The following is a 17,339-nucleotide window of genomic DNA, read 5'->3' as shown; positions in this document are numbered from 1 at the left end:
CCCAGGCCCAGTGTGTGCTGGGTTCCTGGCGTCTCCAGTCCCAGTGAACATAGTCCCTACAGGGCGTGTCTGGTGCTCTGGTGGCCGCACAGCGCCCACTCCTGGATGGCACGGGCCTGGCAGGAGCAGAGCTGTCCACCTACCCGCATTTGTGCAGGAATCATTTCCTGAGTCTAAGGTTTGGAGGCGGGTCTGACCTTTGACCACCATGATGGCTCCCACTGGCCGTGACCCCCTGGCCTCCTCCTTCCTGAGTGTCAAGGAGGCCTAGTTCTCAGCAGCTGATTTGCCCCCCAGGGTCTGACTTGGTCCTATCGTTGTGCCATCCTGTACAGGGCCAGCCGGGGAAGAAGGAAGGGGTAAGGGTACATATGTACTCAGCGTCTCCATGGACAACTGTGCAGGTTGTGCACTGTGCAAGCACACCTCAACTAAGATGAGCACACCTCATCCACAGACAACAGCATAGATTGCATATTTACAGTTCTCACTGTCCGGCAGATGGCAGTCAAGTGTCTGGTTCAACAAACCAGATACTTGACTGAATGTTACGCCAGTTTGCCAACAGATGTCAGTAAAGTGTTTTGAGGAAGGGGTGTCTTTCTCTAATTAGCACAAAGGCACTGTGTGGGCTGGCAGGAGCCTGAACCGGCCAAGTCTGGTGGTTCAGCCTGGGTATTGCGGAGCTCGGGGAATTGTCCTCTAGAAACCTTCATCCTGCCCCTCTGCAGAGGTGGTCCCTCAGGTCAGGGACTCTTCCCACTTCCCCTTTTTCTATCAAAAGCATCATGTTTCTTCCTGGCCGTGGACTCCAGACCTTAGATTTCTCCCTTCTTTTCTCGCTCCCCTCTCCTTCACCCAATCAGGCATGGAGTCTTGCCAGATTCCAGATACTGTTCCCCAGGTAGAAACCTTTTCTCTCTCCAGGCAGGCATGGACCACTCAGGGAATCCCTCCCTAACTGGCCTCTGGGCTGCTGGTGTGTCCTATTTTCCCAGCCCTTCGACCCTTATAAATAGCTGCTGGAGTGGCTTTCCCAAACACCTGTCTCCACAGGAGCTTCTCCATTTATAAACCCTTAGAGCCTCCCCATTGTCAAGGGTATCAAGTGCAAATCACATCAGGCCCCTTCTAGAGGGAACGGACTGGTTCTGTGGGCCCAAGAGGTAGACTAGGCCTAATATGAGGAAGGATGTTCCCAGAGTCATGCTCTCTGAGGTGTGGTGGGCCGCCTGAAAGTGTGCCAAGGCCTGGTCACCTCGTGGCAAGGAGCCCGCAGAGGGGCCCACATGTCAGGTGGATTCAGTGACAACAAAATTCCTCCATGCTAGGCCCTTGGGCTCTAGGTCTGTATCTTAGCTTCCCTTTGTGACTCTGTCTCCACATTGCCTGGGAGAAGTCTGTGCTTACTGGGCTCTGGGAGTGGGGTGGAAATAGATGTGCTTCTGCTTTACCCTTGGGGACCAAAAACCGTAATTTGAATCTTCATTATGCTCTTTAGATGCTGTGTTTCCTCAAGCAGGTCTCTTGCCCTCTCTGATCTTCATTTTCTCATCTCCCAAATGAGGGTGATAATATCTACCTGTCCAGACTGCTGTGACGATTTTCTTTAACTTTTTATTCTGGACACTTTTAAGCTGAGAAAATGGTACAATGAACCCCCATATACTCATCACCTGGCTAAAACTGGTTTACTCAGCAATCCCCTTCTTAATCCCCTTTTCCAATGGATTATATAAGAGCAAATCTCAGACACATAATCATTTCACCTATAAATACTTCAGTATGTCTCTTTAAGAAATAAGAACTCTTTTTTTTGCCCTAAAAGTTGCCAACAGTACCATTATTACATCTAACAAATTAATGATAATTAGTTAATAACGTTAAGATCCCTTGGTTTTCCTTGACTGTCTCATAATTGTCTTCTCACAGCTGATCTGTTTGAATCATTTGTAATATGCTTCTTACATCCCCTTTTATCCATTATACCTCCCTCTCCTAGTTTTTCTCTCATTTATTAGTTGAAGAAATCAAATCATTTCTCTGGTAGAGTTTCTCACAGTCTGGATTTTGCTGACCGCACCCCTGTGGTGTCATTCAGCATGTCCCTCGGTCCCACATAATTCTTGTAAACTGGTAGGTAACCATAGATTCAGCTGTGCCAGGGGACTGTAGCTGTTGACAGGTACTGCCTTCAGGGGCACATGATGGCCATTAAACATTAGAGATTAGTGGGTTCAGCAGTTGTGCTGATTAAATGAGAACATGTGTGGGGTGCTCAGTGGCTGTCGCATAGTAAGTGCTCTGTGACGGGTGGCTTTCATAACGGACTCGGGACCTGTGGAGTTCTGGGACAAGGATGGTAAAAGACAGGAAGTGGGGCGGGGGTCTGTTGGATCCGTGAATTGGGTGATCAATTCCTTCATTCACTCTATGGGGTAAAAGGGTCTTGTTCTAGGCCGTACATCTGATCTTGAAAAAGCTGTGTCCCCAAACCCAATTTGTGACCCAGTTTCCATTTTGGGTGACTCCTTTGTCAGGAGCCGTCACCCCTACCTCACACTGGGCCAACTTATCTACTAAGGTTCCAGGAGCCCTAAGTCCCATTTGCTGCACAGGGTGAGGCCAGATTGCAGGCGCATTTGCCTGGCTTGATGGGATTAGGGAGCAGTTGAACAAGCTCCCTATCCTTGTCTCTAATTTGAATTGTCCTTGGGGCACAGTTCACCTACCTCCCTGCCACAGTACCTGGGGAGCGGGTGGGCGAGTCTGAGCAGTCTCTCCCTCCCATTCCGAGCAGGTGCGGGAGCTGACTGACGCTGAGTTCCCCCACTCCTTCCTGGTGTCCGGGAAGCAGCGCACCCTGGAGCTGCGGGCCCGGTAGGCAGGCAGGCTGAGGGCCGGGTGAGATGGGAAAACTGGGAGGGGCTGCTCTCCTCAACACCTGTGTTCACTTTCCAAGCAGGTCCCAGGAGGAAATGATCTCCTGGTTGCAGGTATCAGAATGCTCCAGGGCCCCTAGGATTCTGACCTCCCTACCCAGGCTGCGGGGGAGAGAGGGATGCTGTGTGTGTGTGTGTGTGTGTGTGTGTGTGTGTGTGTGTGTGTGAGTGCACACCCGCCTGCTTGCTCCCTGTTCTTCCTCAAAGTTGCTCTGTAGTAGTTGGAGTCAGACCTGGGTTCAAATCTTGCTGCCTCTCACTGCCTAGCTGGGTGGCCTGGGGCGAGTCACTTAATGTCTCTGAGCCTCAGTTTTCACATCTGTAATGTGGGGCTAATATTTTCTCCTCCCTTAAATCAGGCAATGTACACTTAGAATCTAACCCCTAGCACCCAGTAGGCTTTTAGCAATGTTTGTGGAATGTGTAGATGGATTCACAGATGAGCAAGCCCTTCCTGCCGCCCCCCAACCACCTCCCTGTGCTCTGCCCCTTGCCCCAGGCCTGCCAAGCGGCCATTGACCAAATCGAGAAGCGGAATGAAACCTTCAAAGCTGCGGTCCAGAGCCCTGAGGGAGACACCCAGGAGCAGGAGGTAAATGAAGGCTCTGTATCCCTCCTGGAGCCGCCAGCCTTACACAGGAATGATTCCCTCTCTTTGTTCTACCTAGGCCAGCTTGGAGGGCTGGAGAGTGTCACCCACCATGAATGATTTGAAGGGATCAGGGGAAGCTTACACACGCCAACATCACCCTACTCAGAAACTCAATGCCAAAGATTCCCCCATTAGCAAAAAATTCCTTTGGGAGGCTGTATGTGCAACTACCGCTAGGAAGGATTTTACATCTATATGTATAACTCGGGCTGTGGGGGTGGTGTGTGTGCAGGTTTGGGTTTTTCTTTTTTCTTTTTTTTTTGCTATCTTTCAAGAGTTCTTTATTTATCTCTATTAATTCATGCTCCAAGGGCAGGGACTGGTCCTCAGTTTGAAAGAATCAGAATTGACTATGTCAGCAAACAAAAGCAAATCAGTCTCTGAATCTTTTATAATGTGCAGTGAGTATGTCTGCCCTATGCTCTAGAGAGACAACATCTATTTTCAAGGCTGATAGCTATAGGAAGATGCTTGAAAAGACAGTCCAGAAAAAAGGAAACACAAGAGACGCTAGGAGAACTGTCTCCCAAAATTTATCTTTTTTTTTTTTTGGAATTTTAAAATTTAATTTTATTCATTTTTTATACAGCAGGTTCTTATTAATCTATTTTATACAGATTAGTGTATACACGTCAATCCCAATCTCCTAATTCATCCCACCACCACTCCCCCACCCCCGCCACTTTCCCCCCTTGGTGTCCATACGTTTGTTCTCTACATCTGTGTCTCTATTTCTGCCCTGCAAACCAGTTCATCTGTACCATTTTTCTAGGTTCCACATATATGCATTAATATACGATACTTGTTTTTCTCTTTCTGATTTACTTCACTCTGTATGACAGTCTCTAGATCCATCCACGTCTCTACAAATGACCCAATTTCGTTCCTTTTTATGGCTGAGTACTATTCCATCGTATATATGTACCACATCTTCTTTATCCATTCGTCTGTCAGTGGGCATTTAGGTTGCTTCCATGACCTGGCTATATTGTAAATAGTGCTGCAGTGAACATTGGGGTGCATGTGTCTTTTTGAATTATGGTTTTCTCTGGGTATATGCCCAGTAGTGGGATTGCTGGGTCATAAGATAGTTCTATTTTTAGTTTTCTAAGGAGCCTTCATACTGTTCTCCATAGTGGCTGTATCAATTTACATTCCCACCAACAGTGCAAGAGGATTCCCTTTTCTCCACACCCTCTCCAACATTTGCTGTTTGCAGATTTTCTGATGATACCCACTCTAACTGATGTGAGGTGATACCTCATTGTAGTCTTGATTTGCATTTTTCTAACAATTAGTGATGTTGAGCAGCTTTTCATGTGCTTCTTGGCCATCTGTATGTCTTCTTTGGAGAAATGTCTATTTAGGTCTTCTGCCCATTTTTTGATTGGGTTGTTTGTTTTTGTAATATTGAATGGCATGAGCTGTTTATATATTTTGGAGATTAATCCTTTGTCCATTGATTCATTTGCAAATATTTTCTCCCATTCTGAGGGTTGTCTTTTCGTCTTGTTTGTAGTTTCCTTTGCTTTGCAAAAGCTTTTAAGTTTCATTAGGTCCCATTTGTTTATTTTTGTTTTTATTTCCATTACTCTAGGAGGTGGATCAAAGAAGATCTTGCTGTGATTTGTGTCAAACAGTGTTCTTCCTATGTTTTCCTCTAAGAGTTTTATAGTGTCCAGTCTTACATTTAGGTCTCTAATCCATTTTGAGTCTATTTTTGTGTATGGTGTTAGGGAGTGTTCTAATTTCATTCTTTTACATGTAGCTGTCCAGTTTTCCCAGCACCACTTATTGAACAGACTGTCTTTTCTCCATTGTATATCCTTGCCTCCTTTGTCATAGATTAGTTGACCATAGGTGTGTGGGTTTATCTCTGGGCTTTCTATCCTGTTCCATTTATCTGTATTTCTGTTTTTGTGCCAGTACCATATTGCCTTGATTACTGTAGCTTTGTAGTATAGTCTGAAGTCAGGGAGTCTGATTCCTCCAGCTCCGTTTTTTTCCCTCAAAAGTGCTTTGGCTATTCGGGATCTTCTATGTCTCCATACAAATTTTAAGATTTTTTTGTTCTAGTTCTGTAAAAAATGCCACTGGTAATTTGATAGGAATTGCATTGAATCTGTAGATTGCTTTGGGTAGTATAGTCACTTTCACAATATTCATTCTTGCAATCCAAGAACATGGTATATCTCTCCATCTGTTTGTGTCATCTTTGATTTCTTTCATCAGTGTCTTATAGTTTTCTGAGTACAGGTCTTTTACCTCCTTAAGTAGGTTTATTCCTAGGTATTTTATTACTTTTGTTGCAATGGTGAATGGGATTGTTTCCTTAATTTCTCTTTCTGATCTTTCGTTGTTAGTATATAGGAATGCAAGAGATTTCTGTGCATTAACTTTGTATCCTGCAACTTTACTAGATTCATTGATTAGCTCTAGTAGTTTTCTGGTGGCATCTTTAGGATTCTCTATGTATAGTATCATGTCATCTGCAAACAGTGACAGATTTACTTCTTTTCCAGTTTGTATTCCTTTTTCTTTTTTTTTTTCGTACGCAGGCCTCTCACTGTTGTGGCCTCTCCCGTTGCCGAGCACAGGCTCTGGACACGCAGGCTCAGTGGCCATGGCTCACGGGCCCAGCCGCTCCGCGGCATGTGGGATCTTCCCGGACCAGGGCACGAACCCATGTCGCCTGCATCGGCAGGCAGACTCTCAACCACTGCGCCACCAGAGAAGCCCTTGTATTCCTTTTATTTCTTTTTCTTCTCTGATTGCCATGGCTAGGACTTTGTCTTGTTCCTGATCTCAGAGGAAATGCTTTCAGTTTTTCACCATTGAGAATGATGTTTGCTCTGGGTTTGTCATATATGGCCTTTATTATGTTGAGGTAGTTTCCCTCTGTGCCCACTTTCTGGAGAAGTTTTATGATAAATGGGTGTTGAATTTTGTCAAAAGCTTTTTCTGCATCTATTGAGATGATCATATGGATGGTTTTTCTTCTTCAGTGGTGTATCACATTGACTGATTTGCATATATTGAAGAATCCTTGCATCCCTGGGATAAATCCCACTTGATCATGGTGTATGATCCTTTTAATGTGTTGTTGCATTCTGTTTGCTAGTATTTTGTTGAGGAGTTTTGCATCTATATTCATCAGTGATATTGGTCTGTAATTTTCTTTTTTTGTAGTATCTTTGTCTGGTTTTGGTATCAGCATGATGATGGCCTCATAGAATGAGTTTGGGAGTGTTCCTTCCTCTGCAATATTTTGGAAGAGTTTGAGAAGGATGGGTGTTAGCTCTTCTGTAAATGTTTGATAGAATTCACCTGTGAAGCCATCTGGTCCTGGACTTTTGTTTGTTGGAAGACTTTTAATCACAGTTTCAATTTCATTACTTGTGATTGGTCTGTTCATATTTTCTATTTCTTCCTGGTTTGGTCTTGGAAGGTTATACCTTTCTAAGAATTTGTCCATTTCTTCCAGGTTGTCCATTTTATTGTCATAGAGTTGCCTGTAGTAGTCTCTTATGATGCTTTTGTATTTCTGCGCTGTCCGTTGTAACTTCCCCTTTTTCTTTTCTAATTTTATTGATTTGAGTCCTCTCCCTCTTTTTCTTGATGAGTCTGGCTAAAGGTTTATCAATTTTGTTCATTTTCTCAAAGAACCAGCTTTTAGTTTTATTGATCTTTGCTATTATTTTCTTTGTTTCTATTTCATTTATTTCTGCTCTGATCATTATGATTTCTTTCCTTCTACTAATTTTGGGTTTTGTTTGTTCTTTCTCTAGTTCCTTTAGGTGTAAGGTTAGATTGTTTATTTGAGATGTTTCTTGTTTCTTGAGGTAGGCTTGTATTGCTATAAACTTCCCTCTTAGAACTGCTTTTGCTGCATCGCATAGGTTTTGGATTGTCATGTTTTCGTTGTAATATGTCTCTAGGTATTTTTTTATTTCCTCTTTGATTTCTTCAGTGATCTCTTGGTTATTTAATAACGTATTGTTTAGCCTCCATGTGTTTGTGTTTTTTCCCTGTAACTGTTTTCTAATCTCATAGTGTTGTGGACAGAAAAGATGCTTGATATGATTTCAATTTTCTTAAATTTACCAAGGCTTGATTTGTGACCCAAGATGTGATCTATCCTGGAGAATGTTCCGTGTGTACTTGAGAAGAAAGTGTAATCTGCTGTTTTTGAATGGAATGTCCTATAAATATCAATTAAATCTATCTGGTCTATTGTGTCATTTAAAGCTTGTGTTTCCTTATTAATTTTCTGTTTGGATGATCTGTCCACTGGTGTAAGTGAGGTGTTAAAGTCCCCCACTATTATTGTGTTACTGTTGATTTCCTCTTTTATAGCTGTTAGCAGTTGCCTTATGTATTGAGGTGCTCCTATGTTGGGTGCATATATATTTATAATTGCTTTAGCTTCTTCTTGGATTGATCCCTTGATCATTATGTAGTATCCTTCCTTGTCTCTTGTAACATTCTTTATTTTATTTTATTTTATTTATTTATTTATTTTGCGGTACGCAGGCCTCTCACTGCTGTGGCCTCTCCCATTGCGGAGCACAGGCTCCGGACACGCAGGCTCAGCGGCCATGGCTCACGGGCCCAGCCGCTCCGCGGCACATGGGATCTTCCCGCACCAGGGCACGAACCCGTGTCCCCTGCATCGACAGACGGACTCTCAACCACTGCGCCACCAGGGAAGCCCAACATTCTTTATTTTAAAGTCTATTTTATCTGATATGAGTATTGCTACTCCAGTTTTCTTTTGATTTCCATTTGCATGGAGTATCTTTTTCCATCCCCTCACTTTCAGTCTGTACGTGTCCCTAGGTCTGAAGTGGGTCTCTTGTAGACAAGATATATATGGGTATTGTTTTTGTATCCATTCAGCAAGCCTGTGTCTTTTGGTTGGAGCATTTAATCCATTCACGTTTAAGGTAATTATCGATATGTATGTTCCTATTACCATTTTCTTAATTGTTTTGGGTTTGTTTTTGTAGGCCCTTTTCTTCTCTTGTGTTTCCCACTTAGAGAAGTTCCTTTAGCATTTGTTGTAGAACTGGTTTGGTGATGCTGAATTCTCTTAGCTTTTGCTTGTCTGTAAAGCTTTTGATTTCTGCATTCAATCTGAATGAGATCCTTGCCAGGTAGAGTAATCTTGGTTGTAGGTTCTTCCCTTTCATCACTTTAAATATATCATGCCACTCCCTTCTGGCTTGCAGAGTTTCTGCTGAGAAATCAGCTATTAACATTATGGGAGTTCCCTTGTATGTTGTCATTTTTCCCTTGTTGCTTTCAGTAATTTTTCTTTGTCTTTAATTTTTGTTAGTTTGATTACTATGTATCTTGGCGTGTTTCTGCTTGTGTTTTTCCTGCCTGGGACTCTCTGTGCTTCCTGGACTTGGGTGGCTATTTCCTTTCCCATGTTAGGGAAGTTTTCGACTATAATCTCTTCAAATATTTTCTCAGGAACTTTCTCTCTTCTCCTTCTGGGACCCCTATAATGCAAATGTTGTTGAGTTTAGTGTTGTCCCAGTGGTCTCTTAGGCTGTCTTCATTTCTTTCCATTCTTTTCTCTTTATTTTGTTCTGCAGCAGTGAATTCCACCATTCTGTCTTCCAGGTCACTCATCCGTTCTTCTGCCTCAGTTATTCTGCTATTGATTCCTTCTAGTGTATTTTTCATTTCAGTTATTGTATTGTTCATCTCTGTTTGTTTGTTCTTTAATTCTTCTAGGTGTTTGTTAATTCTTCTACGTCTTTTTTTTTTTTTTTTTTTCTCTTCTAGGTCTTTGTTAAACATTTCTTGCACCTTCTCGATCTTTGCCTCCATTCTTTTTCTGAGGTCCTGGATCATCTTCACTATCATTATTCTGAATTCTTTTTCTGGAAGGTTGCCTATCTGCACTTCATTTAGTTGTTTTTCTTGGGTTTTATCTTGTTCCTTCATCTGGTACATAGCGCTCTGCCTTTTCATTTTGTCTATCTTTCTGTGAATGTGGTTTTCGTTCCACAGGCTGCAGGATTGTAGTTCTTCTTGCTTCTGCTATCTGCCCTCTGGTGGATGAAGCTATCTAAGAGGCTTGTGCAAGCTTCCTGATGGGAGGGACTGGTGGTGGGTAGAGCTAGGTATTGCTCTGGTGGGCAGAGCTCAGTAAAACTTTAATTCACTTGTCTACTGATGTGTGGGGCTGGGTTCCCTCCCTGTTGGTTGTTTGGCCTGAGGCGACCCAACACTGGAGCCTACCCAGCTCTTTGGTGGGGCTAATGGCAGACCCTGGGAGGGCTCATGCCAAGGAGTTCTTCCCAGAACTTCTGCTGCCAGTGTCCTTGTCCTCACAGTGAGCTATAGCCACCCCCCACCTCTGCAGGAGACCCTCCAACACTAGCAGGTAGGTCTGGTTCAGTCTCCTATGGGGTCACTGCTCCTTCCCCTTGGTCCCGATGCACACACTACTTCGTGTGTGCCCTCCAAGAGTGGAGTCTCTGTTTCCCCCAGTCCTGTCGAAGTCCTGCAATCAAATCCCGCTAGCCTTCAAAGTCTGATTCTCTAGGAATTCCTCCTCCTGTGGCCGGACCCCCAGGTTGGGAAGCCTCACGTGGGGCTCAGAACCTTCACTGCAGTGGGTGGGCTTCTGTGGTGTAAGTGTTCTCCAGTTTGTGAGTCACCCCCCAGCAGTTATGGGATTTGCTTTTATTGTGGTTGTGCCCCTCCTGCTGTCTCATTGCGGCTTCTCCTTTGTCTGTGGATGTGGGGTATCTTTTCTGGCAAGTTCTGTTGTCTTCCTGTGGATGATTGTTCAGCAGTTAGTCGTGATTCCGTTGTTCTCGCAAGAGGGAGTGAGCGCATGCCCAGGTTTGGGTTTTGAAAGTGCCTGAAAAATGTGAGACCAAGGGAAGGTGGAAGGCAGGTGGGGTGGTAGTTATGGAGAGCGTCTGTGACTTGATTTCACATCTGAGCTCTGAACTCTGGCCTGCTGGGTGTCTTTGCTGAGTCCCTTGACCTCTCTGGGGCTCAGTTTCCTCACCTGTAAAATAGGGCTCATAGTAACTGACCTCCCCTTTACGTGGTCTTTATTCATCCAGTCCACTTCACATGGAAGCCACCGGGAAACATAGCACACATGATCTCTGCCACAAGCAGGTGGGTACAGGGGGTCCTGAAGTACCCACCCTGCCACCCCACAGCTGCAGTCCGAGGAGCTGGGCCTCCGGGCGCCGCAGTGGGTCCGTGACAAGATGGTGACCATGTGTATGCGCTGCCAGGAGCCCTTCAACGCCCTGATGCGCCGCCGCCACCACTGCCGGGCCTGCGGCTACGTGAGTACCCACCTCGGCCTCTGCCTTCCCAGCTCAGGCCCTGCCCTCCCATCCCTGCCAACCCTGCCCGCTTCAACCAGTACAGCCAGAAGTGCTGGGCACTAACTGTGCCAGGCGTGTGAGTTACCTGTTTCTGGGGCCTCATGGTGCCCACGTGTGAAGCAGGTCGGCTGTTTGCCCCATTCTGCAGGTAGGACACAAGGCTCAGACAGGTTAAGCGACCTGTTCAAGACACTCCCCAAAGCTGACCCTATTCATTCGTCTGCTTCCTCACCACCATTTCCCAAGACCCCCAGGGCCCAGCACCAGGAAATGGTCTCCAGTTCCTGGGTGGGGGCACCCAAATCCTTCAGCCCCTGTCGGGCCTTTCATCCACCACCTCATCAGCCCCACACCTGTTACTCACCCACCCCTCACCGTCCTCTTTTCTTGACCGACCTCAGCTAACTGTCCCCTCCTCTTCTTGGCAAACCCTCAGCACTCCAGCACCTGCTCGGTTCTGCTGCTAACTCTGCCCGCCAGGTTCAAGCCTCAGCTTCCTCACCTGTACAATGGGGGTTAGTAACACCTACCTCCAGGGTGGTAGTAAGGACTCAACAAAAGAAGGTTCACCCCCTTCCCTCTCCTTGTCCCCCTTTCCTTCCCTCTCCTTAATCACTTGGGCAGCCTCACTCAGAGGAACAGCCACCAGCTGAATTGAGGAAGGAACCACTCCTCCCTCTTGTCAGCTCAGGCCCAGTTATCAGAGGCAGATCTTGCTTTGCTTTTTAAGCACTTGCTGTACTTGAGCTGTTCTCTGTTGACATTACAACCCTCTCCATTTACTCTGCAAACAGAGAAGCCCTTTAATGACCTCCGTCTTTAATGACCTCGGGGGACAGGAGGAGACCAGCTGGGCAGGTTGGGGCCAGTCAGCGAGGCGTCCCCAAATGTGTTAAACTGCAATCAGGACACAAAGTAAATTTCTAGGACTGGGACACACCTATGTTCGTGTAAGTGAGTTTCATATCAGAGCCAAATAGAAAGGATCTGGGGATTAGCTTCCATTTTCGGTGAGTCACATCAGTAAACAAGAGTTGAGTCTACTCACGCTTGTAACTTTGTAAGTAGTTTCTAAAAAATTATTTTAAATAGTTAAGAAATACAAAGAGGCACAAAGAACAATATAACAACACTCATGTACCTGCCTTCCAGGTACAAAAAAGAAATAAAATATTCTGAGAACTAAATGAAATGTATGATCCATGACTGAATCCTGGATGGGAAAAACAGAACCAGAAACAGAAGTCATTACTGGGACCACTGGGGGAAATTTGATTATGAAGCATATATAGGTAACAATATTGTATCGATGTTAAATTTCCTGTGTGTGATCATGACATCGTAGATAGGGAGGAGAATGCCCTTGTTCTTAGGAGACACCAGCTACATATTTGAGGGTGATGTGACATGATGACTGTAATTTAAACTCAAATGGTTCAGAAAAAATATATATATGTATGTGTGTGTGTGTGTGTGTGTGTATAGAGAGAGAAAGAGAAAGAGAGAGAGAAAGGGAGAGAGGGATAAATCAAAAGTGGCAAAAATGTTCACAATTCGTGAATTTGGTGGTGGGGGTATCACTGTATTATTTCAACTTGTCTTCAGGTTTGAAATTTTTCAAAATAAAAAGTTGGTAGAGGAGAGGAGAAAATAAATACTTGCTAATTGTATTTAAAAATTTTAAATCTCAATAAAAAACAAAATAAAATATTCTCAAGGTAGCTGAAGCCCTGTGTGTGGGGCTGTGTGAGGCACCCGATTCTGGGGTTTCTCCTGCCCGTGTGAACGTTTGTACTCTGTGAGTCATCCTTTCGTGGTTGGGTGCCCAGTTTCTGCCTCCCCGCCTGCCAGACAGGAATCCTGGTGATGGTGGGGCAAGCCCAGGCCTTCCCCTGTGGCTCCCTCCCAGGCCACGTGCTGTGCTGGGCACACAGACCGGCTACCTGATGAATAACCCTTCGTCCAAGTCTCTATCTCTTGCCCCCATTTCCAATCCCACATCCTGGACTCACTGTGACACTCCAGTCTTCTGGAAGTCACATCCTGCAGTGCCTGTGTTTCTCCCCAGGTTTTCTCATGCCTCTTTCACCCGATCTCCCCAGCCTGATCTGTGATGGCCTTCTTGGGGACGTCTCCGTGGTGGGCTGGGGGCCGGGCGCCACTCCACAGACTCCACATGGCGGGTCTTCCTGGCAGAAACAGCCAGCCCATCATTTTTGTATCAGAACACGTTTGACTCTAGGATTGGGTGGACTGCAAAATCTGCATGACTCTTAATGCTAAACTGTAGAACCGTAAAGACACCTTCTGTTTGAGGAGGGCCAGTTGCTGCCAGAGAGCTCTGTGGCCTTCATCAAGTCACTGTCCCCTCGTTGCAGGTGAGAGTAAAAGTCCCAGGGCTGGTCACCTGGTGGGGTTGCTGGGAGTCATGTGAGATGACAGAGGGGAGAGAGAGCGCTCAGAGAAGTGATCAGATGCAAGGGGTGTGCACAGGTCAAGCCCCCGGGATCAGTAGCTGCCCTCACAACGGGGAACGTGAAGGGAGAGAGGTTGAGCTCCTGCAGTGGGGGCCAGGCCTCAAGCCCCCAGCTGCGGGCCCTCTCCCCCTGCACTGCAGCCTCCAGGTGGCTGGGCCTCTGCCAGCGCAGGGGATGCCCAGCTCTGCCTCCATCCCTCTCCTGAAGCTTTCTTTTTCTTCCTCTGGTCTCGTGTTGCTCTCACGTCCCCACCTCCTGAGCCAAGGCACGAACGGGGACCTCCGTGCCTCACCTCAGCCCCCAAGCCCCTCCTGCCTGTCCTCCCCCAGGTGGTGTGTGCCAGGTGCTCCGACTACCGGGCTGAGCTCAAATATGATGACAACAGGCCCAGCCGAGTCTGTTTAGACTGCTACACGTTCCTCACCGGAAATGTGCTCCCTGAGGACAAGGAGGACAAGAGGCGTGGCATCCTGGAGGTGAGGGCCGGTTTCCTCTACTAGGCAAATGTGTGCACGGCCTCACCAAGTGCTGGCACTGTCCTCGGTGCTGAGGAACAAGCCTGCCGTGGTCACACTCCCCGTCCTTCTCTCTCTGCCCACAGACAGCACCCCCGACGGAACACCCCCCCACCCCGGCCCGGCCCTGGCCAAATAAAACAGAGCTGCGCCTGTCACCAAATAGGAGCAACTTTTGGCTCCAGGCTGTGGCCCAGGCTCTCCACCTTTCCTCTGCATCCTCATCCGATAATCGCACGGCCCCTCTGGACCACTCCTGTTCATATCCCCATGCCCTGCCCTAGCAGTCCCAGGAGGTGAAAAGAGCTGGTGCGGCTGATTCCATTTTACAGATGGGGATACTGAGGCTGCAGGTCAGAGTCCCACTGCAGGGAAGAGGCAGCCTGGAGACTCCATTGTAATTGGAAGGGACTTCAGGGACCAGCTGGTTGGAGACCCAGGCCCAGAGAAGTGACCAAGGTCACACAGCGAGTTAGGAACCAGCTCTCTGATCTCTACCACAGATGTTCTCTGCTGTCCTTGGGGCTGAGCCACTCCCCACCCCCAGCCCCAGGCACTCGCACTGCTGGTCAGCACCTCTGGGGCACTGGCACCCAGCCTAGACACTGGTTACCCCCGCCCCTCTGCCACTCCCTCATTAAAGCCAGGTTGACATCCCACTGTCCTTGGGAGGTGGGAGAAGACCCCAGCCTATTCCAGCTGAACACAGCTCCCAGGTTCAAGTTGGTTCCTTTCCACTGACATCTGCCCACTTTGCAATCCTCCCTCATTCTTCTAGGCCCCGGCCCTGCCCATGCCCTCCCCAATCACTAGACCATACCACACAGCTTTTGCTCCTGGAGAGAGGGGATGGTCTGCCCCTTTTCAGGCTCCAGTTCTGTTCCCTGGGGCAGCTCTCAGGGGATAAGCCCTCCGAGCACCTGCGCAGAGGTCAGGCTGGCTGAGGTTTGACTGCAGCTCTGCCACTGGCCAGCTCTGTGACTGCAAGTCCCTGATGGGACCTCTCTGAGCCTCAGGGACAAATAACACCTCCTTGCACCGTTGCCGAAAGGTTTAGAAAGAGTGATTTCTAATGACCGACATCTGTCAGGTAGTGGGTGCTCTGTTCCCTGACAGCCCCTCTCTCTGGTTTCAGAAAGGAGCTGCAGCGGGGTCCGAGCAGAGCCTAATGTGCAGCTTCCTACAGCTCTTCGGGGACAAGTGGGGCAAAAGCGGGTCCCGGGGCTGGTGCGTGATCCCGCGGGATGACCCCCTCGTGCTCTATGTCTACGCTGCCCCCCAGGTAATGCCACGCCCCGCCCCTCCTCACAGTATGTGTGTGTGTCAGGGGTGGCGGTGGGGGTGAGTACTGTTGGCCCCATAAGTCAGATGAGGCTCAATGAGGACCTGGTTCCCTCAAGTCACAGGGTTAGTGGCTTTCAGAGCTGGGCCCAGACTCCAGGTCATGACTGCTTTGCCCTCAGGGGGTGACCAGTCCTCTTCCTCAATGCCCTCCTGCCACCCCATCCCACTTCATGGGTTTTTGGGGGGCAAGAGGCAGGTGTGTGCCTGGTACCTTCCAAACAGCCGTCTGAGGCAGTGGCGCTGAATGGGAGGACAGCAGCCCACAGTTCTGCCCTCCCCTCCCAGGACATGAGGGCCCACACCTCCATCCCCCTGCTGGGCTACCAGGTGACCGCTGGGCCCCAGGCGGACCCCCGGGTCTTCCAGCTGCAACAGTCAGGCCAGCTCTACACCTTCAAGGCCGAAACCGAGGAGCTGAAGGATCGCTGGGTGAAGGCCATGGAGCGGGCGGCCAGCGGCTTGAGCCCCGGGGGGCCCAACGACAGGGACCTGTCTGACTAAGCTACAGCGGGGCCCTCTCCCCCTCAGAGCCCTGCTCCTGCCACACACGGGCTGACACTTCAGCTGACCCACCACCCCAAGCTGAGCTTTCAAAGAATTGATTTCCAGTCGTCTGTGTTCAGAGCGTGTGTCCTGATTTGAGATTCAGAACACATGGGTTCATTCCTTTGGGGAGGGGATGACGAAGCATCCCAGTTTGCCCAGGGCCGAGGGGATTCCTGGAACATGGGACTTCCAGTGCTAAAACTAAGAAAGTCCCAGGTAACCCAGGACTGTTGGTCACCAATGTGGTTCACAGGCTGGCTGCACGTATGTATCACCTGGGAAGCTTTAAAAGATACCAACAAATAAATATAAACTAAAAATTCAAACACTACAAGGCCTGGATCCATCACCAAAGATTTCTGATTTGACTGGTCTGGGATGGGGAGGCATGGGTATGTTTCAGGAGTACCCATAGGAGTCTGATGCGCAGCCTAGGTCATCCGGATGAAGAACAAAGCAAGCAAACTACCAAGTGCTAGGCATGAGATTAATAATAATAACAAATACCAGACATCTACTGAGGCAGGCACTGTTCTAAGTGTTCTACGTGGATTATCTTGTTTTACCTTCAGGACTTATAATCCCCATTTTCCAGATGAGGACACTGAGTCTTAGAGAGGTTTAGTCATTGGCTCAAGGTCACACAGCTGGTGGATGCCAGAGCCAGGTTTTAACGTAGTGTACTAAGGTGAAGGCTCTGTCCATCGGGTAGCAGAGCAATTGGCTGAGCAGAAAAGGAGAGGAAAGGGGGAAGGAAATGGGGAAAGACAGGAGAGGAAAGGTAGGAGCAGGAGGAGAGGGCAGGAGCATTTCTGGCTGGTGGGTGAGGCTGCTTTTTCATAAGAGACCACCAGGGGGTGGCAATGACCAGCAGGCCACATCCAGGGACCCCAGCCGGGGCCCTGACACCCGAAGCCACTTCCATCAGGCCCAGCTGCTGCTGGGCTGCTCTGCCCCTGATGAAGGTGAGACAGACCAGTCATAGATCTTTGTCCCCTTCTAGGCCCAGCAGTTTGCCTACCCCCACCCCCCAACCTGAGGCCACCTCCCTTCCGTAGGGTTTTTTTTTTTTTTTTGCAGTACGCGGGCCTCTCACTGTTGTGGCCTCTCCCGTTGTGGAGCGCAGGCTCCGGACACGCAGGCTCAGCGGCCATGGCTCACGGGCCCAGCCGCTCCGCAGCATGTGGGATCTTCCCGGACCGGGGCACGAACCCGCGTCCGCTGCATCGGCAGGCGGACTCTCAACCACTGCGCCACCAGGGAAGCCCCGTAGGGTATTTTTTAAAGCCCAAGAAAACCTAATTGGCATGATCTCTCTGGGGACCAGTCTGACCTGGCCATAAGTTCATTCCTTAATTCAACAAATATTTGTTGAGCATCTTCTTTGAGCCAAATGTAGTACCTATACTGGGGGTACAGCAGTGAAGGAGACAGACAACATTTCTGCCTTCATGGAGTTTATATTCTTATTCAACAAAATAAATACATAAAAG

At 48.0% G+C, this 17,339-nt stretch overlaps 1 protein-coding gene across 4 annotated transcripts in view; it reads left to right on the top strand.

Moving 5' to 3' along the window:
- FGD2 (FYVE, RhoGEF and PH domain containing 2) overlaps positions 1-16,900 on the top strand; it is a 44,070-nt gene extending 27,170 nt beyond the window's left edge. For 2 of the 4 annotated variants that reach the window (XM_079934448.1, XM_079934449.1), the window contains 7 exons: positions 2,801-2,880; positions 2,966-2,996; positions 3,442-3,534; positions 10,791-10,922; positions 13,771-13,917; positions 15,092-15,238; positions 15,586-16,900. In XM_079934448.1, the coding sequence (XP_079790574.1) occupies positions 2,801-2,880; positions 2,966-2,996; positions 3,442-3,534; positions 10,791-10,922; positions 13,771-13,917; positions 15,092-15,238; positions 15,586-15,801 (846 nt within the window). In that variant the 3' untranslated portion in view covers positions 15,802-16,900. The remainder of the gene's footprint in view (positions 1-2,800; positions 2,881-2,965; positions 2,997-3,441; positions 3,535-10,790; positions 10,923-13,770; positions 13,918-15,091; positions 15,239-15,585) is intronic. The other 2 variants (XM_079934450.1, XM_079934451.1) reach the window with 2 other exon arrangements.
- The last annotated feature ends 439 nt before the right edge of the window (positions 16,901-17,339 follow it).

The sequence above is a fragment of the Stenella coeruleoalba genome (assembly GCF_951394435.1).
Source record: "Stenella coeruleoalba genome assembly, chromosome: 10".
NCBI lineage: Eukaryota > Metazoa > Chordata > Mammalia > Artiodactyla > Delphinidae > Stenella > Stenella coeruleoalba.
This window is presented reverse-complemented; position numbering and strand designations above follow the sequence as displayed.